General features: G+C 37.3%; 2 protein-coding genes across 4 annotated transcripts in view; both read right to left on the bottom strand.

Moving 5' to 3' along the window:
- The window catches only part of nfatc1 (nuclear factor of activated T cells 1), a 42,445-nt gene extending 35,616 nt beyond the window's left edge, over nucleotides 1–6,829 (bottom strand). Inside the window, exons 1-3 of one of the 2 annotated variants that reach the window (XM_052585387.1) lie at nucleotides 6,338–6,829; nucleotides 3,135–4,167; nucleotides 2,855–3,014 (exon numbers count right to left, since the gene is read on the bottom strand). In XM_052585387.1, coding sequence (XP_052441347.1) covers nucleotides 2,855–3,014; nucleotides 3,135–4,167; nucleotides 6,338–6,356 — 1,212 coding nt within the window. In that variant the 5' untranslated portion in view covers nucleotides 6,357–6,829. The remainder of the gene's footprint in view (nucleotides 1–2,854; nucleotides 3,015–3,134; nucleotides 4,168–6,337) is intronic. The other variant, XM_052585386.1, reaches the window with a different exon arrangement.
- Nucleotides 6,830–15,543: 8,714 nt separating this feature from the next.
- The window catches only part of atp9b (ATPase phospholipid transporting 9B), a 41,258-nt gene continuing 34,022 nt past the window's right edge, over nucleotides 15,544–22,779 (bottom strand). Inside the window, exons 24-30 of one of the 2 annotated variants that reach the window (XM_052584148.1) lie at nucleotides 22,553–22,708; nucleotides 22,321–22,385; nucleotides 22,093–22,201; nucleotides 21,886–21,943; nucleotides 19,412–19,615; nucleotides 17,994–18,026; nucleotides 15,544–17,677 (exon numbers count right to left, since the gene is read on the bottom strand). In XM_052584148.1, coding sequence (XP_052440108.1) covers nucleotides 17,541–17,677; nucleotides 17,994–18,026; nucleotides 19,412–19,615; nucleotides 21,886–21,943; nucleotides 22,093–22,201; nucleotides 22,321–22,385; nucleotides 22,553–22,708 — 762 coding nt within the window. In that variant the 3' untranslated portion in view covers nucleotides 15,544–17,540. The remainder of the gene's footprint in view (nucleotides 17,678–17,993; nucleotides 18,027–19,411; nucleotides 19,616–21,885; nucleotides 21,944–22,092; nucleotides 22,202–22,320; nucleotides 22,386–22,552; nucleotides 22,709–22,779) is intronic. The other variant, XM_052584149.1, reaches the window with a different exon arrangement.

Genomic DNA, 22,779 nt, shown 5'->3' with positions numbered 1-22,779 from the left:
GCCTACATTCAAAAACCCAAAACCCCAAACTTTTGATCTGTACTGTATATTACACAATACAAATATCAACCAAAATGACTTGTATTGCAATCTAACTAACCATTTCCTACATCAACCTAGTTAAGATTTATCCTGTAGCTTTCTGTATACATGTATACATTAATGTTCAACTAGCTTTCTATTGTTATAATGTTGGTAGTACATTAAAATGAATAATGTTTACTCTTACCTGCACTCAGATATCCCTTTTTATAGTGCCTTGTGAAAGTATTCATACCCCTTTTTATTTTCCATGCTTTGTTATGTTGCTGCCTTTTGTTCACCTGCTTTAAATTACTTTTTTCCCCCAAATTAATCTACACTTCATATACCTGACAAAGCAGAAACAGAATGGTCACAACTTCATAAATGTATCAAAATAATAAAAAATTATATAAGTACATTGCATAAGTATTCAGCTAAATTTTAGCTAAATTTTTTGCTGAAGCAGCCTCAAGTCTTTTCTGTTTGACGCAACAAGCTTTGCTCATCAGCATTTGGCAATTATCTCCCATTCTTCTCCTCATCTCTTCACCTCTTAAGCTCTGTAAGGCTGAATTGGGGGGCATACATTTTCAGATTTCTCCAGAAATATTTGACTGGTAATACTACTACTACTACTACTACTACTACTACTACTAATAGTAATTCATATTTGACTGGGTTCAATCCCAGGGTTTGGCTGGGCCACTCAAGGACAGTCACAGTGTTGTCTATAAGCCACTCTTGCTGAGTGCTTAGGTCATTGTCCTGCTGGAAGGTGAACCTTCTGCTCAGTTTGAGCTTCTGGATGCTCTGGACTAGGTTTATCTCAATATTTTGGTGCATTGAGTCTTTCTTCTACTCAATGAAGTCATGGCCTAACTGTAAGAGAGTTTGACTCCTAACCCTAAGGTTGTAGGAGTCTCAGGCCAGCAATAGCATGACTGAGGTGTCCTTGAGCAAGGCACCAAACCATACCTGTCAAGTATCCCGTTTTGGCCGGGAAAGTCACGTATTTGACCCTTCTTTCCCGCCGTCCTCCCGTATTAGTATTTTCCCGTAAATCTCCCGTATTTTTATTTATTTATTTTTTTTACCTGCGTTATTAATTAATAAAATAATAATAATAAAAACATTCCCAATCTGAGCTCTGTCACTAGTCTCGCGATAACTCCCACCTGTAGTAGCCTGTCGCGAGGGGTGTGTGAGGTCAGATGACATGAGTTATAACGTGGGAAAAACAACAACAACAAAAGAAAAAACAGAGACGGATGATGGATGCTACAATAGAGAGTGAAGGCACACCTGCCAAAAAACCAAAACCCATGTGTAAATACCGTGATAAATGGGACAGCGAATTTACTTTTTTTAAAGAATGCAAAGTCTGCAACAAATTGGTACAACAACTCACTAAAAGAGTAAAAGAAAAGTTATGTGAAATGAAAAGAAAAACTGTTAAAGAAAAGCAATATGAAATGAAAAGAATGTGTGGAATTAAAATAAAATGTAAGTAAAGACATCAATGTTAAATTAACAGAAAATATGCAAATAAGACTTTAAATAAATGCTCTTCATATATACCCTTTTGTGTTTTAATTTGGGCTATAACACCTGTCTTAAAATGTAAGGGATACTGGAGCTTTGTTGGGGTGGTGGGACTGCTCGCAATGGGCGCTGGAAAATTTCCCTTATTTTCAAATCCAAAACTTGACAGGTATGCACCAAACCCCCAACTGCTCTCCGGGCGCTGCAAGCATAAATGGACTGAGGTTCATCAGACCAGAGAATCTTATTTCTCACAGAAGTTTTTTTGCAAATTCTAAGTGTGTTTTCATGTGTCTTAACTGAAGACAGGATTGAGTTTTTGAGCCCAGATTGATGGAGTGTTGTAGGGATGTTTGTCCTTCTGTAGATTTCTCCTATCTCATGAAGGTCAACTAGAGTGACCATCAGGTTCTTGTTCACCAGTCAAACCAAAGCCCTTCTCCATCAGTTGCCTCAGTTTAGCCAGGAGGTCAGCTCTATGAAGAGTCCTGGTTGTTTCAAACTTCTTCCATTAAGGGTAACAGAGACTACACGCTTCTGTGAACCTTCAATGAAGCAGAATGCTTTTCTGAACACTTCTCCAGATGTGTGGCTTGATGCAAACCTGTTTCTGAGCTCTAAAGGCAGTTTGTTTGACCTCAAGGCTTGGTTTTTGCTCTGATATGCATTATTAGCAATTAGACCTATTATTAAGATGTGTGCCTTTCCAAATCATACCCATTCAATTGAATTTGCCACAGGTTAACTTCACACGAAGTGTAGTAACATCTATAAGCAATATGAATGCTCCTGAGCTAAATTTCAACTGTCCCAGGTAAGGGTATGAATACTTATGCAATGGAATCATTTTAGGGTTTTATTTTTTTAAATTGCAAAGATGTTTTTTGCTTTAACATTATGGTGTATGGGGTGTAGATTGATGTGAAAAAAAGTAATTTAAAACAGGTTTTGACATTGACTGTGGTGAATTACTACTTTAAGACTTAAAGGGACAGTTCACCAAAAAATTCAAATTCCTTCATTTAATTGCCCACATTTCTTTAAAAAAACAAACCTGTTTCTTCTGTGCAACACAAAAGATGATAATTTGTTAATGTCTCAATATATTTGTCCATACAATGAAAGTAATTGTCGTTTTGAAGCCCACCGACTTTAATATTATGGACAAAAGTAGAATTCCACAAAAAAAGAAAGTCATTCAGGTTTAGAAGAACATAACAGTTAATAAATGAGGAAAGACTTTACATTTTTAGGTGAACTATTCTTCTGAGAGATTATGAATTTATACCTGGACCACTGGATGCCCTCCCGCCAGTGCTTTTACAGCCCCTCTGCTGCCTTCAGTCTCGTAGTGAGCACGGTGATGGGACTTGGGTTGGACATCAATCTGTAAGCTGTAGGGCCCTGAACTGGAAGGCAACTGCCAATCGAGAGCAGGCAGCGATGGACTTAAAGAATAAGAGTGAGAGAGTCCAATAATGAGGCAAGGAGAAATAGAGAACTTTGGTTAGCACAGACAAATGACTGAACTACTTGGAATATGAATGATATTCTTATATGCTACCAACCTGATGTAAGGCTTCGGCTTGGACCAATATGGGTGTTGCGGCACATCCAAGAAGCCACTGCAGTAGGTCTCTTTTTTGTAGGGCAGCCGTGCTGAGGAGAAGTCCTCCTGGCAAAGCTCCAGGGATCCTGTCTCCTCTCCACCTGGTTCTACTTTCAGGTTCATCGAGGCGCTGTGCTCCAGACTGGTCTTGCGGGACTTCAAAGGGATCCCCTCCCCAAGATCTGTTAATCCATCTGTGGTGAGGGCATTAATGGCGGCGACAATGGCAGAGTTGGTGTACTGGTTGGTGTTGGGCAGCCAGGTGTCCTCCGTCACGCTAAGACGGGGCGAAGTTTGTGGCGACAGCCCCGGGGATTGATTCGGTGAGTACGGATGGTACTTGTGCGATGGGCCACCATTGAAGCTGTACTTCCTTTTACCAACACAAGGAGAATTCGGTCGCGAGCCTCGGGTGCCCACCCAGCTGTCATCGGTGATACTGGTACGAGGAGAACCAGATGGAGAATGGCGTGGAGAAGTGCCGAGGATGCAGGACTGCAGAGATGAGGAACCTTTCGGGGAGACGCAGGGAGACTGCCAGGGCGAGTTCTGCGACGAGTTGTCATAGTTGTACGAAAAGCCTGATTCGTACGATGACGCATCTGAATGGCAGCTACGTGAAGACACGCTGCTCGCCGGGCTGAGGCACGTGGGGTCGCGATAACCGTCGATGCTTGGCAAAGTTAATGTCACTATAGAATTGACTCGCTTGGCCACGGGAATGCTGTTCTCCTCCACTTCATCCTCTGGGAACTGCCCGTAAGCTGTTATCTCAATGCGTGGACTCTCCAGTGTGGGAGCCCCATTGGACCGGATGTTGGATGTTTGGAAGTAACCCACTGAGCTCATGTCATCTTGAGGGGAGAACGAGGACGGCTGACTGATGGATACAGACAAGGAAGGACTGGTCTGGAGATTGTGGTACTGGGAGGGTTGGCAGGGGTTGCTCAAAGGTAATGGGATGCTGGTGTTTTGGCTGTAACCATATGCATCTGTAAGGTGCAAACACATTTTCATGAGGTGTTGGAACTAAAAATAAGCCACCGAGATCAAAGAGTATAGGATCAAAATATATTTCTTGTGTACATAGTGTAAGAAGACTGTTGCATTTGCAATCATCCATGTCTAATAAACTGTCTCTCTTTTTTTTTAAAAGAACTGCCATTTGGTATAAAAAGGGAATTAACAAATTACACTCTGTCCTTTATAAGTAATAACTGTGAGTTGAAAACGTTAGTGGTTAAAAGCCACAACCTCTGCAGAGGAAGCAAGGTGAGTGATACACAAATACCAGGCCAAAAATAACAAAGCGTTAAAAATATCTTCCTGAGGACAAAACCAGACGGAAAACCAATACTCATAAACAATCTCTGTTGAAAAACAGGGGCAATCATTTGCGTCTATGCAATGTATAGGCCTATACAAGATGACAAAAAAAATGTCTTGACCAAAAATTTTTTTTTACATTTCAAAACCTAACGGTTAGAGTTTCCTGGAGATGATTCATTAACCACTTTGGCATTTTAGAATACTTGTAACTCATCTAAAATATTTTAGAACATTTAGTAATACATAATCTGGCCTATCAAAGTTTTTTTTCTATACAGCTATATATATTTAACAGAAATATATTCTTTTAATGAGTAAAAAAGTACAAAAAGGGGGGAAAAAAAACACAGTTGAGTTGAGTGAGTCACTGTAGTCAGTCAGTCCAACCTGGTGGAAATATATATAATGTAAGTTAGCCCAAACTGGCGCACAGTCACTACTGCCTCTGCTTGCAATAAAATTTGCAACGATTTCTCGCTACTTTAGAGGACGATTAAAAACACGGATACCTGAAAATGTGACCACAGCGCAACAAAGCACCCTGGATACTGAAAGCATGCTAATGTATCCCTAATGTATGTATCGTTTTGAATCAAGTTAACAACTACATATTAGATTTTTGTAAGCAAGCTGTAAGTATACACTATGTGATTCTGATAGCTTAAAAAAAAATAAAAGTACTAAATTACTGATTACTAAAAGTATATTAGCAATACCGCTGAAATAAAACACCTTAAATCAGCCTAAGCAGGTTGACTGGTCTCTCAGCATGATTATGGTGGTCTGCTGGTTGGATTTAAAAGGCTTCTGTGCACATTTCAGCAGGTCAAGTTAGGAGGCCAGCCAAGGAGACCATCTTAATATAATGTAATGTTGCAGGTTACTTTTCTCAGCAGAAAATCTGAGAACTTGTTAATTTTAGTAGAGCTGTCATTGTAAACTGTAATCTAAGTTATCTTGAGAAATGTACAGTTGCTGCAAAGAAAGGGATGCAAAAACCCACAATCTAAATAACATAATGACCCTGCTTTATTCATCTTCGTCACACCCACCACTCCCTTCTGCAGTCTCTTAAGCTGAGAAAACCCCATTCAGCCCATTGATTAAATAAGAAATACATTTAATTCCACTAGACCAGACATTAAAAAAAAAAAGAGCAGTACAGCAGTGTTACACCACCAATAACCAATAAGAAATTAGCTATTATCATATGGGGAGGGTTGTAACATAACTTCCATCTATAATGGACACAGAAAGTTAACACTAACTTATTTATTTGGCTATAAATATAACATATTGTTGGATTGGGCTGGTGATCAGATATACTATAAATATTTTTATTAAAAAAAAAAAAAATGTGGCACAGTAAATCCAGGCAGAGAAATTAAGATGACCACATTTTCTATAAAGTGTTCCCCACTCATGCAACTGTCACAACTCACCTCGTTAGAGGGGTAGATTACAAAAGCAGTCTTTGTACCTGACATTCATTTACACAGTTTAGAAACATGCTGCAGATTTATAAACCAATTAAATCTGTAGCAGACAAATATGGGAACGCTATGTCAAAGTGAGACAGATGGCACACATTGGGTTAGAGAAGTTAAAACCAAATGTGTTTACAACCCTCTCAGTCTCCCTTAGTAACAGAGCGTGCATGATGGCAGTTATTGGTTTTATTTGATCTCCAGACAGGTAACTTCATAAGCAAACGTGCTTGAATTTGTAGTAATAGGTTCAATAAAACTTATATTAAAATAATAATACAGAAACACATTAACGTGAAATATGACACAGTGTGAGTGGATCCTTTTCATCTTCTTAATACGTTACCTTCCTCTGCGGATTTCATGCTTGCGAAGTGTAGAGTGAACTCACAGCAAGTTCTTTCCCAAACGAACAACGCACTTTCCAAAAACGCACGACAGTGTCCGATGAGCGTTTTACTTCCAAATGTAAAGACGAGTCCAGATATCTGTGATAAAAGTGTTCAATTCTACCGCAATAAAGGTGTACTCCAGTCCCGACAGAACTGTTTAAATGATTTAAAAGCTCAGATGATTCAGTATTCAACACTTAAAAGCGCATGCAATAACAAAGCAAAAAAAAAAAATCTTAATATTATTTTAATTGTTTGTCTAACTCGTTATTCTTTCTATTCTGGACTTGCACGTTAGTTTCCAGGGGTTCTGGTGACGCACTGCTTTGCGATGGAAAGGTCTCTGTAGCTATATAAAGCCGGGAAACACCTCCGTGAAGCTCCGCCTCTCAGTGGAGTGACGCAGGCACCACGTCTCAAGCTCGACAGCAGATGAAGAGAGGGATTCTCTCCTCTCAACATTTCCAGATGTGGAGCCGTTGAAACCCGAGGCAAATGAGCCGGTGTGTGCGCACGCGCGTCTTCTAGAGAAGGGAAGTCCAACTCATTTCTGCGAATCGGTTCTTTTGAACAGTTTGTATTAAAGAGCCGGTTCAAATAACGATTCAGCGGTTGTCTTCTCCCCCTGACATCCTGGCATAGTAAAAGCATTACACTCTAAAAACGTTCCAATAAAGTCATATGTAGGCACACACACACACACACACACACACACACATACATATATATGTGTGTGTGTGTGTGTTTTACTAAGCTAAATGAGTTGTTTATTGTACAGCTGATAAAAAAAAAAAAAAGCATTTACAATAAAAATATTTTAGTTGAATAATTTTTGCACGTTTTAGGCTAATAAAAAACAACATTATGTTTAGTTATAAAGTTGTCATACATTTAAGCTCTGTTTTCTCAGGTTTGGTTCTCGGGTCGTTACGAGTCAAGCATCGAAGGAACCGGCTCTTAGTTCAGTGAATGGACTCGGTACTAACCGAATACTAACCCGTTTCACTGCTAGTCTGACATGTAAGCTCCCTTCTAAATGATTCAATTAACCCCACAGCTGATCTTACCGATTCAGTCTGATATCATTTATTCAGTCCACTTCTTGACAAACTTTTAGACTGAGCCTATTCAAAAGAACGATTCGCTTACAAATAGAAAATCAATAATAATGAAATGCAAAAAAGGCGAAAGAGCCAGTGTGTTCACATGTGCTGCTAATGGAAACTGACATGAAATGTGGCCATTTTGAAAAACAAAGGCAGTTTAAGAAGCCATTATCGTGTTAATAATTTATATTGTCCCATTAATAGACACAAATATAGTCACATAGCAACTGCAGGGCGTTGATAGTGATTTAATAAACAGACTAACAGCTCTGGTTGATTTTTTTAGGACATCACAGTGCAGGGAAATGGGATCTGAAAATCACAAGATGCTGTTGGCAGCCCGGGCAACTATGATTTCGGTTTTGACAGCTTTCCAGTGGGGCGCGATTCGCTGCGTCATCGGGAATCATCTAGGACTTCCTGAAGCCAAGAAATGTTGGCAAATGTTTGCATTTGTGCAGGATTCTCATACTGCACCACACAACATTATTTGTACTTAGGCTACTATTGAAAACATGCATCTTAATTAGCACCCCATTGTAAAAAGTGACATGTACTATCATAATAGTGAGACATATTTGCTTTTTTTATATTACTATGTGAAAGGTTTCAAAATGCAATTCACCTTTCCCATGCCAGTAACCCTAATCTTAATTCAAGTCCATTTTTCAGACCCAGAATAAGTCTGTATTTTCAGTCTCTGCACAAAGAATTGCATCTGCATGCATAGTATCATGGTCTCTCAGTGCACAAAGGTTTAAACATTACGGGTTCCCTCCTATCAGGCAAATAAATGGCTTTTTTTGATGTGTCTTTTGCAAGCTCTTAAATGACATGGTCATGTTTTACAGTAGCTGCACAGTGTTTGCCCTCACTAAGAATTCATCCAGGTCGAGTAACAGAAGAGAGCCAAATAGCCTTCACCACACACGCACAGGATGATATATAATTGCATCAGGAATTAGTGCATTTATGAAACACTAGCTGTTTCTTTCATCATGGGAACATGGTAATTGTGCCATTACCCTCTCTTACAGTCCTCACTCTCCTGCTGTTCTGTGGGTCAAATGTATTTGTTTGACCTCATGGAAAGCTCTCACCCACTGGTTAGGGGCCCTAAGTGGGCTTGAGGGGATGTGGGCAGGGCCTCCCTATCCTCCCCAGCAATGTGAAAGTGAGCTGCGTGCCGCAGTAAACACAGCTTCCAAGCTGAAGGTAATAAATAGCGCTAACTGTGCTGATTGACGTGCGCCTAGTTCTACGTCAGTTGGCCTGTAGTTTTTCCACTCAGTCTGCCTGTTGTTGAGGGGCAGGGGTTTTTAAGCACCAGCCGGACAGTTCCGGATATTTTGTTTGTCTCAGCTTTGCAGTATATGCCAAAAACCTGGTGTATTTTGTAGTCCATACAAAGACCTTTTGTTGCCTGTTACTAGATTTAGATCTAAACGGACATCAGGAATGAATGCTCTGTACATAATTACTCTTATTACATGGTTACTTACCAAATAAACAAATACATGGACATGAAATAACGATTTGTGTTTTGTATTCATTTTAAAATGTTACACTGCCTCTGCCAAGACACAGGACTTTAGTGTGACCTTGACAGTGGGCACCAGCCAAGTGTACATGGGCTGCACACTTGTTATTATGGGAATGAATGAGTGTACTCGACGATGTCCACTATGGTTTTGGACAATGCTACAAAATATATAAGGAGATAGGGGGCGATTTTGGACTCAAGATACCTTCAGTTGCATATGAAATCAGAACCCGATGAGCAAACCCCGCCCCCCAGCCAATTTCATTGGTCAGCTCATCCAGTCTCCTATCAAGAAAAGTTCAGATTTCATTGGCTAAGTCCAGATGGATCAGATCACACCAAAGGTTAAGTTTAGAGTTTAGGGAAGGAATTGGCTCGACTAGTGTAATCTTTAGAATCGGCTGCGGGGTGGAGTTTGCGTGACTGAAATCACTCTGAAAGTAAAGCTGGTTTCTATTGAAAGCTTATTATATAACATAAAATATAAAAAAATTTGTTGCGACCTTTTAATTCACAGTTTAACATTTACTGTATATCTGTCTCAAATACCTTTTTTTTTTTTTTTATGTTTTTTAGTGGTGGAAACAAGCTCGTTTCCTTTTTATATCTCACATTATCCTATCTCACAATTCTGACTTTTCTTATGAACTCACAATAAGACTTTTCTTCTCAGAACTGTGAATTTATATTTTTTTATTTTTTTTTATTTTTTTAGACCTGCAAGAAAATAATTGTCAGATATAAAAATGAAAAAAAAAAATCATTGTGGGATTATTACATTTAACATTTTAGGTTCCATACATTTCCTTTACATGGATAAGAGAAAATAAGGTTGCCATGTAGATGGTCAATAGTAGATCACTGGATGGTGTGATTGACCAATCATAATGGAGTATTCCAGAGCCTGGTATAATAATTAATTGGACGCCCCCGAAGGCAGGTCAGCCAGATTACTACCACTGCAACACTGGGACATGAAATTCACCTTATTAACTGCTATGAACAGGAGTGGCAGTGTCTTTATGACTTCAAGAACCACTAGCACTAATGATAATGATAATACAATGAGTGCTAATGCAGTTAGCATGGCTCATGTGTCACCATGATGCACTGCTGTGTTTACTTTATAAGGTTTTCAAGAATACACAAATTACAAATTATGTTTCCACACAGGATACATTGACGGGAATATGCTATTACATGTATCAATGCATGGCATGCCACAGACACAAAGACATGTGGGACTATGTAACGTGAGTCCATAACTAATGCCACAGATGTTGAATTGTCTGTCTCGGAGATGTTTAAAAAAAGGTTGCACACTCATGACAACGGCATGAATCATAATATGCATGTGCATCACTAATGATGTGTCAGCGTTTAAAAGTTGTTAAAATAAACCAAAACCACATTCAAACCCCATGTGCACCCGACGGTTCCTCTGTCTGTGCCGTGAATGGATCCAGAAAAGGGGATTCACTGATGTCATAGGTCCACTCACCTCTCCTTACAAGTCACTGTTCTGTCTGGCTGGCAGGTCTCATCATCATATTTGTGGGAGAGTATACTGGGAATGACGCTGATTTGATGGTGGTCTTCTGGAAAAGACCTCAAGGTTCCAGGTTTTCTTTTTCTTTTTTTTATCTTTCCTTAATAGATAAAACAGATAAAACCCAGTTTGGATGCTGAAGTTGAAATACAGATGACTAATGATCCATGATCAACTGAAAATATGCACCATGGGTTAAATTTGACCATGCTAGGCAAGCTGAAAAACACATGTAGAAGACAATGCAGTACAAGAAAAGCATGTTTTTTAGCGTCACAAAGGCATTGCAATCAAATGTGTTATTTTAGTCTTTAACGATGTGCCTTGTGAGTCCATGTCATAAAATTCAGACCACATTTAAAAGTAAGCTGATGAACATATAAAGTGCTTAAAGTAGAAACAGCAACAGCAATTTGAGGTGGTATTTACATGACATGGCCTTGGTTATAGACCTGCCCCCCTGCTGTACCTTGGGGCTTCCTGTCTCCACTGAATGCTCTCTTTGACTCGGCACAGTGACGGAATCCCCAAGTCTGTTTCCTGTTGTGTAAGGTTGTTGCCAGGCAACCGTGGCTGTGTTCCAGAGGGGACGGGTTTCATGGGCTCCCACAGGCTGAGTGAGCAAACACAGACCCTCTGCCCAGAGCTCCACTCTGGGGCCCAGACACAACAGCGACTAACCTATCCACGACTCATCCACGAAATCATTCCAATCGATTTTTAAAAGTGGTATTGAGCAAATGCTGCCCCTGAGAATAAATTACCCAAGTTTACTTGTGACTCAATAAAATTAGACAAAAAGAATTAACCAATCAAACAAATTCTTTAGCGAAGAATTCTAAAACATTTGAACATCACAAAAAAACAAGATTTAAAAAAAGATCAGATCTTAGAAAGATTTAAGAAAAAAAAAATCCAAAATGTTCCATTATTTTGTTCATGTAGCTCAAATAATTGTATTATAATTAATTCTCAGATGGAATGATTTAACAAAAGTTTTTTTTTTTTCTTTTTTTTCATTTTTTTCAGTAATTCAACTCAAATTGTGAAACACATGTATTAAATAAATTCAGTGCACACAGACTGAAGTAGTTTAAATCTTTGGTTCTTTTAATTGTGAGGATTTTTGCTCACATTTAACAAAACCCGACCAATTCAATCTCAACAAATTAGAATACTTCATAAGACCAGTTAAAAAAAAAGAAAAGAAAAAAAAAAGAAAAACATTTTAAGTGAATTGTTGGCGTACTGGAAAGTATGTTCATTTACTGTACTCAATACTTGGTAGGGGCTCCTTTTGCTTTAATTACTGCCTCAATTTCAGTTTCTTTGTCAGTGGCCTTCAGCTCATCTGCATTTTTTGGTTTCTTGTTTCTCATTTTCCTTTTGATAATACCCCATAGATTCTCTCTGGGGGTGAGGTCTGATGAGTTTGCTGGCCAGTCAAGCACACCAACACCATTGTCATTTAACCAACTTTTAGGTGTGGGCAGGTGCGAAATCCTGCTGGAAAATGAAATCAGCATCTTCAAAAAGCTGGTCAGCAGAATGAACCATGAAGTACTCCAAAATTTCTTTAGTAAACGGGTGCAGTGACTTTGGTTTTCAAAAAACACAATGGGCCAACACCAGCAGATGACACTGCACCCCAAATCATCACAGACTGTGGTAACTTAACACTGGACTTCAAGCAACTTGAGCTATTAGCTTCTTCACCCTTCCTCCAGACTCTTGGACCTTGGTTTCCAAATGAAATACAAACTTGCTCTCATCTTTAAAGATGACTTTGGACCACTGGGCAACAGTCCAGTTCTTTTTCTCCTTAGCCCAGGTAAAACGTCTTTGAAGATTGTCTGTGGTTCAACAAATTCCTTGACACTTCTGTGTGTGGTGGCTCCACACTTTTTCCTACCACTCAACTTTCTTTTAACATGCTTGGATACAGCACTCTGTCAGCCAGCTTCTTTGGCGATGAATGTTTGTGGCTTACCCTCCTTTTTGAAGGGTGTCAATGATTGTCTTCTGGACAACTGTCAGATCAGCAGTCTTCCCCATGATTGTGTAGCCTAGTGAACCAAACTGAGAGACCATTTTTAAGGCTCGGGAAACCTTTACAGGTGTTTTGAGTTGATTCGCTGATTGGCATGTCATAATATTCTAACTTGTTGAGATAGTGAATTGGTGGGCTTTTGATAAATGTGAGCCAAAGTCATCACAATTAAAAGAACCAAAGACTTAAACCATTCAGTCTGTGTGCACTGCATTTAAAACATGAGTTTTATTTGAGTTGAATTACTGAAATAAATGAACTTTTCCACAACATTCAAATTTACTGAGATGCACCTATAGATTACTGATAGACAGAAAGACAATTATAGATATAATGATATTATGATTAACAGACAAAACAGACAGACAGACAGATAGATATATAACTGATAGACAGAAAGAATGGCACATTGATAGAACAATTAACAGACAGACAGACAGACAGATAGATAGACAGACAGAATGACACATTGATAGAATGATAGAACCATTAACAAAAAAAATAAAAAAAATAATAAATAATAATAAATAAAATAAAATAAAATAAAAAAAAAAATCACACAAACCCCTAATTTTTAAGATTGAAAAAAAAAAAACAATTAAAATACAAAAAGTAAAGGATATATTGATAGATAGACTTTGGATTTTACACTGTAGAAATAATAGCCGACAACCACAGCTGAAGGTTTTCTTCGATGTAAGAAAATGCTTAGCCAAAGGCGTATCCTGAATGTCCACCTACAGGAAACACAATGCTTTGGAAAAAGAGATACACATGAGACAGTAGCAAAACAGTGTGACGCGTGTTGTGCCCCACATGTGGCTGATTAAACAACACAACTGCCCCACCACCTCTGCGGAAATGTCCAGCGCACAAACACATCAAAGGGTGGAGACTCCATACTGGCACGTGCAGCGGATGCGAGTCATTTTAAGCTAAAGCTGGTACAGCAAAACTTAGTTTTAATGTTCAAGTGAGGAAAGGTAGATTGAGATATAGAGAGAAGGGCAAGGGAGGAAGAGAGAAAGATAGGTAAGATAAAAGAGAAAGCTTCCTGACATGTTAGTGCCAGTGGACCATCACATCTAGCGCAGGGGCGCTGTAAACCACGCGTTTCCTGCTCTGTAGAGCATGTGTGGGTGAGTTTGCGGGGAGGGCTTGATAACACATTGTCTGTGCCTTAAGGCTGATTATCTCAGTAAGTACAATATACACTACCAGTCAAAGGTTGGGATGCAACTGCTTGTTCTTATACATTGTAAAATAATAGCAAAAATCATCAAACAATGAAATAAAACTAATTAAATAATGTGTATATAACACCCACACACCCACACTACAGTTCAAAAGTTTGGGGGTCAGTACTTTCTTTGAGAGGGAGAGTGAGAGAGAGAGGGGGAGAGAGAGAGAGAGAGAGAGAGAGAGAGAATTAAAAAAAAAAACTTATTTTGCAAAAACGCAATTAATCAAACTTTATGCTGTTACAAAAGATTTATATTTTTTAAAAACTGTTCTTTTTAACTTTACATAAATGTAATATGCTTGCACAAACATATTAAACAGCACAACCATTTTGAACATTTATAATAATAAGAAATGTTTCTTGAGCGGCACAGTAGCATATTAGAATGATTTCTGAAGGATCATGTGACACTGAAGACTGGAGTAACGACTGCTGAATATATATATATATATATATATATATATATATATATATAAATTACAATCACAAGAGCAAATTACATGAAACATTTTTTTGTATTACAATAATATATAAACTTGTCTGAAATGTTCACATTTGCTGGACGCTTTACCTACACTATCATAAACATAAACCTTCAAATCATACAGAGGAGATTTGCATTTGTTTACAAAGCTGTTTTCAAGAAATTAAAAAAGGAAATAAATACTTTTGACTGGTAATATATACATAAAAATTCAAGGTAAAAATATGTTAAATTAATAAAGATATGTATTGCTTCAACCAGGGTCACAAGTCTGAAAGCCTAATGTTGAACTGCAAACTTTCCAGCAGATGTAGTTTCCACTTGGGCCCGACCTTTGGCTTCTATGATACTAAATATTGTATAAATGCCGCCCTCTAGTGGTTGGAAACGAGGCATACAATTAATTGTGAAGCGCTGAACCGTTAAGATTTCAGAGACCCAAGCTTATACTCACTCAAACTGCGCCCTCCCATGGATATTTGTCATAGCTTCCCATATCATTTCCACATGAAATTGCACTTTCCATGATAAGGGTAAAAAAAAAAGGGGCCTGAAACTTTATAATAGTAAGCAATTCTTGTTATTTTCAACAAAGGGGTCAGTTTTTAAGCACATATTTTGTACTCACTTTTTACTTGCCCGTTACAAATTATATATGAAGCTTTATTATATATATATATATATATATATATATATATATATATATATATATATATATATATATATATATATATATATATATATTTTTTTTTTTTACAACCATATGAATCCAGCATTCATTTTCTTGCAATTAAATTATACGATTACAAATGCATGAATAAATACATTAACAAAATAATCAAGTAACAAATTAATTTACCAATCATACGTGACTTTATACGGGCTTGCAAGATTGGAATCAAATATTGGTTTAGTTGATGATAACCTTTCCTAAAAAATTAAGAAAAAAAAAAAAAGAAAAAGAGTTGAATTGTTAAGCTTAATAAAATCAAATAAAATCAAATGAACACTTAAACCAATACATTTCACACAGCTAGCTAGTTTTATTTGATCAAATTTCTTAAAAAAACAAAACTGTATTTGTACCTTTATTGGTTTAACACCCATAAACGGCACCAAATGTATTACATATTAGCAAACCACTAAAAACATTCAGACCTCTTAAAGGAAGCACCCACCAGACCATTTGGAAACATATTGCTCTTTAATCAGACATCAATATCATTAAAATGTTAAATTATACTACTGAAACCACCGTGCTGATGACGTTACGCTAACGGAAGCCGCGACTGCAGTGGCAGTAACAACACCACAAAAACATCACATTTTTCATTCATGTATTAGTCTATAGAAAAATGCCGGAGAAACAAAAACTAAATACTCAAACAAATAATAAATAAGTGATTGTTGTTAGGCCTGTCACAGGGTTAATTAACGGTTTATATACAGTAGAAGAAATAAATCAGTTAGTGGTTTTCCTGAGTACAGTACAACTCAACATCTTTAAAGCAGAAAGGAAATCCACCAGAAAGGAACAGCGTACGGCACACGTGTGCTTGGCATCGTCTCATTCAGTATAGTAAACACACACTCACACACTACATAGAAAATAAAGTGAATGATAAAACTCATTCCTCATTCCAGCTGACTTGGTCTATAAAGATAAGGCAAGATGATCTCTCACATTACTGAGCCAACCTCACACCGTCAGCACAGTCATCAATGGACAAAACTAGTTCAGTATCTCCTGTGAATGTCCTCACAAAAAAAAAAAAAAGGTAAAACTCCAAAATAAATAGCTGATTGTGAGGCGACGTTGTCTATAAAAACATAACTGCTGATGAGCGAGTGCCATAGGTGGATTTAAGAAGAGCAAAAATGACACTGTATTTCTAAGCAGCGAGAACATCTAAATATTTTGTTTGCAGTTTTTTACGATCTTAAAAAAAGTCATTCATTTATAACAAAAACACAACATTCATGTCTTGTTCCGGATGGTGTCGCAATAAGTAATAAAAGTCAATCAGGTCCATGCATCAATCAAGTTGGATTTGTCAAATGTCAAAAGTCGTATACAATGTCATTTAGAATGTCAGGTTGAGAGGACCGTTGTTCCCAGAACAAATAGTTCCCGCTGTAATAACACAAGCTGTGCTCTGGTTTACATTTACACAGTTTTGCAGCAGGATCATATGGCAGCAGCAGCAGCCACAGCACAAAAGGAAACTAAAGCTGTCCCAATTCAACTCCAGTATACACTCATGCAGTCAGAATCACAACCACAGGTATTTGTCAAGCCCCGCCCACCCAGAGCTCATTAATCAAATTAATAATACAGAATGTGCCAGAAGGGAAAGTGCTGATGGGTGTGATAATACTAAAAATGAAACATTATCATGAAGATATTAACATCATTGCATACCACCAATAAAAAAGCTATCATATATTCAATAAAAAAAAAAAAACTTGTAATGCTGATTTATCATTCATATACATTAACAGGAAGTAAAAAGTGACAGGATTGGGCCCATCATTCCAATGTGGGTGCCTAAAAACCCTCTTTATTTCTATCTTGATCTCTTTTTTTGTGCTTTAGCCTCTTCAAGTACTCTATGCTACTCACCATTTTGTCCTACAACTGTTCCACTATCTTTAAGAGCAGAAACATGATGAGCACAGAAACACTCATATTAGTTTACAATGGCAAAGTCCATATGTATATATGCAAAAAAACAAAAAAAAAAACAATCACATAATGTCACTGAACAAGCATTCATGAAGCACACATAAACAGCATCATAAAGCACTTTTAGGCATTTGTAGCTGGGATGGTTTTTACTCAAAAATGAATGTTTGGTCATTAATTATTCACCCCTGTGTCATTCCAAACACACAGGATTTTCCGTCAAGATAAAACACAAAAGCAGATGTTCGGATGAGTAGCAGGAACATCCTGCTTAACTTCTCCTTTTGTGTTTCCCAAAAAAGACTGTAAACCCATAAATGTTTAGAACAACATGATGGTGAGTAAATGATAGCTTGTTCATTTTTGGGTGAGCGAACATCCAGTATTTAAAACAAAAAAAAGGATTCGATGGGTTTCAAAGTGTTTGATGTAGCAGTCACGTGCGCTTATAAATGCATCAGCATGCCTTTTGACACCATGTGACCATATGGAAAGTTTAGGAGGAGAGTTTGGAATAACTTGGCGGGGAGAATTTCCGCTTCAGATATTTGATGATGTAGAGCGGCAAACAGCTGACCAGCGTGATGACACACACCTTCCACAAGAACACCCGTGTGGTGATAAACGAGAGATCTGAAGACAAACAAAACAGATGAAGAAAATAAAGCGTCAGGCTCAAAGTGTTTATATCATCAAGGCATCTGTTTCACACGTAATGAAAAAGAAGTCTGTCAGGCTGCGGATGAAGTGGATGGGATGCACTTCACCGATGGAATGTTCTGGGAAATGAGTGATCATAGGGTTAGGGCACATTTGAATGGCTCTTTCTCATCCAGGGGCCCACACCACATGAGACTGAAACCCCAGGGAGGAGAACGGACATGTTTGTGGAGACAGGAAATGATAGTTGGTGAAACAGCAGAGAGAACACGGGGGAAAACAAACCTACCCAGGAAAGCTCCTAAGGTCACGCGACCTATGCCTGAGGCACAGTCACAAAACAGAGATGGAGAGAAAGAAGAAGAAAGAGCTTAAAAGTTACAGTAGTTACAGTACATCAGTCTAAACTAAAGCAGTGTGTTTGGATTGAACACTGAAACCAGATCCTATAGAGAATCTGTTACAGAGGATATTTTCATTTTGGAGGGATAGAGAGGATAGAGAGAGAGGGGGGGGGGGGGACCAATAAAGTGATAGATATATAGATAGAGATAGAGAGAGAGAGAGAGAGAGAGAGAGAGGGAGAGAGGGAGGGAACAATAGATAGATAGATAGATAGATAGATAGATAGATAGATAGATAGATAGATAGATAGATAGATAGATAGATAGATAGATAGATAGATAGATAGATAGATAGATAGATAGATAGTGCTGTCAACTGATTAATCGCATCCAAATAAAAGTTTTTGGTGTACAGTGTTTATTAATTATGTATATAGAAATAAACACACATGCATATATTTCAGAAAAATATGCTATGTATATATATTAAATATATTTATATATGAATTATATTATTATAAATATATACATGTAAATATTTTCAGCATATAATAGATAGACAGATATAGACATACAGAGAGTCAGACAAATAGACCAACCCTCTACATTGTGAGTAAATCACCCAGATATGTGTCTAATATTAGCCACTGCGAGTGTTTGAGTTGGACGCTTAGTATAAGTTGAGCACAGATATAGCTTTACTTGCAGAACACACTGAATGAGTGCTTCTGAGTTTCATTCTCTGTAAAGAGATCTGTGTGATATTTTTCAGTTCATCTGAATGGATGCTCAGTGCACCTGTATTTGACACCTGTATACAAGCCAATGGTGATTCAATTGAAAAGGTGTCCGTAGAGAGTTTCAGACAGATAGATAGTTCAAAATCAAATAATTATCAAATTAATTACAAAAATATAACCATAGAATGATAGACAGAAAGAACAGTGGATCTAAGGCTAGACAAAACAATAGGTAAGATAGGTAAGATAGATAGATAGATAGATAGATAGATAGATAGATAGATAGATAGATAGATAAAACATTTATATATTTTTTATTTGTTTACATTTATTATACATATTTATTTACTTTTATTTTAAATGTAAATGAATAAAATATAAATTAAACCAAAAAAGTGTCAAATTCAAGAATAATAAAAAAAAAAAAAAATAATAAACAACAAATAAATGAATGAATAAATAAACAAACAAATAAATAAATAATAGGTAGGTAGAGCATTAGGTAAATTATATAAAAAAGTATACTACAAAAATGTATAAATAAATAAGGGATTAAATAAATGAAATTAATATATATATATATAATTAAGAATGTTTAAAAAATGCCTTGTGTTGGTTCTTACCAAAGTATTCGTTCAGGAAGGCGAGGGAAGCGAGGTAGCAGCCAAGACTGAAAAGTTCTGCTACGACCATGAGCCAGTGCCAGGTGCGGACCGTCAGCGCCACCATCAGCAGCTCGGTCAGGATCAGAGCAGTGAAGGAGATCGCCACCACATGCACAAACTCCTGATCGAACAGCACCAGGGCCCCGTACATCAGGATGCCCCCTGGTGGACAAACAGGGGAAATGTTTGAGATGAACCAACAAGGACTGAGATAAAGCTGTCAGTTTAGTGTTATAATGAGTATAAACACATGTGCATGAAACGCATTAGTAGTTAACAAATTAAATGGGAACTAACGATAATAAAATTAACACAAAAAAAAAATCTGCTAGGGTCATTTAGACTGCAAGACCTGACAAATCCATAAGGTTTACTGATGTCCATCTAGAACGAGTTTCTTCTGTGATTTCTTGACCCTCTCTCACAGTTTGATCCCCATTCACACATGAGCGGGTTGAGCTCTGACCTCTGTTCACGAGGCTCCATGCTCACTCGGCTCCTCAGCCTACTGTAACCGTCTCTGCTTTCATTTTAATCATAAACGCCAGTGCAATCCAGCCTAATGGCCTCTAACTGATCACATAATTGCCTCTCTTCATACAGCGAACATTCCTCGGGGTTACTCTCTGGACTAAATGAAATCTTTGCTCATATTTCCCTGTTGTTCTTGTCTCTCTGTATTAAGGTTTAATTAAAAAGCAGGAGCTGTCAGATGGGGACACTGATCTCTCTTGCTCACTGCGCGGATCGATTTACAGTGCGGATAAGGCAGCCGTGTGCGCGTGAGAGCTGGCGATGGTCCGAAAATCACATTCATGAAAAGAGCTGCACTGAATTCACCGGAGACAAGTTACATTCCGCTTCAATGTTTACTTCTTTGATGAAACGTTCAGAGTTTATTTGTAGAGAACGTCTGTTTATGGTTAGTTTATAGATGTCATGTTATCTCAGATTGGATTGGGTTTTTTTCACGTTTACATTTCCCTTATGTTTGTTCAGTAAATTTTTACTTTAGACAATCCCTCTGGATCAACCGAGGCACAATGGCAACTCGTGCATCACTCCTCCTGAGGTTCCAACCTAATCCTAAATGATGCATCTAACCCTTCTTACAAAAAATATTTTCTGCAGTATTACACCAGCATAGCATACAGAGAGAAAACTACAAAATCTGATTTTACTATAAAAACCAAAAAGTTGGCTGGCTGTTTAAAAATAAATATAATTTTTGCCACTCCATTTGATAAATATAGTGTAACAGAAACAACACACTTTACCATTAATCATCAGATAAGCACATTTTTACCTGATTGTTTTAATTCTAATGCAATTCTTGACTAAATTATAAAAATCTGAAATTTGTTCGAATTTGTTAAAGAAGTCTCTTATGTTCACCAAGACTGCAATTATTTAATAAAAAAAAAAATACAGGAAAAACAATATTGTACATATGATTACAATTTAAAAAGTATTTTTTCTATTTATTTTTTTTCTATTTTAAAATATAATTTATTCTAATGTACTATTTATTCTAATGTCATTTTTAATCATTTTAATGCATCCATGCTGAATAGAAGCATACATTTCCTAAAAAATAATAATAATACAAATAATACAATTAATTGGGGTAGAACTGAATGCTTCTGCACTACAAATTGATTGGCATTTTTATTCATAAGAAATGAATGAATACATGGTCTTTTATTATAGAAAGGCTGGTTATCATCAGCTACCTCAAGAAAAACATGATGTTTAAATATATATAAATAATTTAAAATATTAACATAAGAACCCTGTATTGACGCAACACTGTGAGAAAAATTATCACAACATATTGATATATAATTCTTTCAACACAGCCTATATTATTGTAATTTTAATAGGGATGTACTGATAGGATTTCTTTTGGCCGATACCATTACCGATTTTAACGAACCATTTTTGGCCGATTCCGAAACAGCCAATTTTTTTTAAGTAGGCTGTACATTGCATTTTGTTATATACGTCCAGAAATAATGTAGGCTAAAATTAAAAACACAATTAGGCTATTTTAGAGATAAAGAAAATGGCTTTCTGCAGTCTGCTTTTTTTTTCTTGAACATTGGAGATATTTTTGTGTATAGGCCTTTATATATTCCTTTTTATGTATACTATGACATCTGTATATTTTGCACAGATTTTATTTTGTTTTGATAAGTTTTTAATTATTTTTCCCAGAGAAAAATGTTGGATTATGCAACAGAAATACAACTTGTTGTGTTCATGCAGTTAATTAATAAACCATCGGTATCGGCCCTTTTCATGCTATTTCCGATATGCCGATGGCTTGAAAAAGTTTTTTTTAACATACAGTGACGAGAGTAAAGGTTTTTACTCTAAAGGAGTTTACAGTTTACAGTCATACAAAATAGAAAACATCACTGTTCATTTACCTTGATATACACTTATCAAAACCCAGATCAGGAAGGTCTTAAAGGACAGGGAGCGACCCTAGTGGAGGGAAAACCAAAGTCAGCATCACTGTCATGCAGCAGACATAAACTCATGCCTTCATTCCTATAACTTATATCAAGTGTATCATACTCGAGCTGATGGTTAGTTCGGATCATTACTATTAAAAAAGTCTGCGATGTTGTTACCTTGGTGAGGTCTTTATAGAGTTCAGGATACAGCAGAGCCATCTCAGGCTTCACATCCTGGTCCAACACCAGAGAAAAGACAGGGAACATGGTGTAGATGGTGGCGTAACTAGAAACAAATAGACAATGTTAGGAAATGTGACATCAAGTTCAAATGCACCGAAGATGTCCAAAATTACGGTTTAGGTAGGCAGCTCACTAGTTTTGTGTGAATCAGCCTTTACTTACCCCACCATGAGGAAACCTTGGTACAGAGGAACAGAGGCAAAGTAGAAAATAGAGGAAAACACAGCCTGAGAGGAAAGACACAAATTCAAATCAAGAGGCTGCACAGCAGCAGCATAATATGTTGATCTTTGTGTTGAGAGAAAAAAGATTTACTGTAATGACTACTGTAATGGGCCATATATCACTACAGAAGTGGAAATATACATGTGGCTCTTCACACTGTGTATGTTACCTGCATGGTGGAGATGATCATGCCACGGTGCATGACAAACTGGCCCAGAGCTGCCGAGCGTTTGTAGCTGTTGCGGCCGTGTACCATCAGCAGTCTGCCAATGTGTTTGAACTGGGTTATGGAGAAATCTGCAGCCAGAGACGCCTGCTTTCCCTCCTGAAACAATAGGTAAGATGACATTATAGAGTCTTAAATATTATTTATGTTATATTTATATTATTATTTAT

Source organism: Carassius gibelio, chromosome B19 (genome assembly GCF_023724105.1).
Source record: "Carassius gibelio isolate Cgi1373 ecotype wild population from Czech Republic chromosome B19, carGib1.2-hapl.c, whole genome shotgun sequence".
In the NCBI taxonomy this organism is placed as follows: Eukaryota; Metazoa; Chordata; class Actinopteri; order Cypriniformes; family Cyprinidae; genus Carassius; species Carassius gibelio.
Note: the sequence above shows the minus strand (reverse complement) of the source record. Positions and strands in the feature narration are given on the sequence as shown.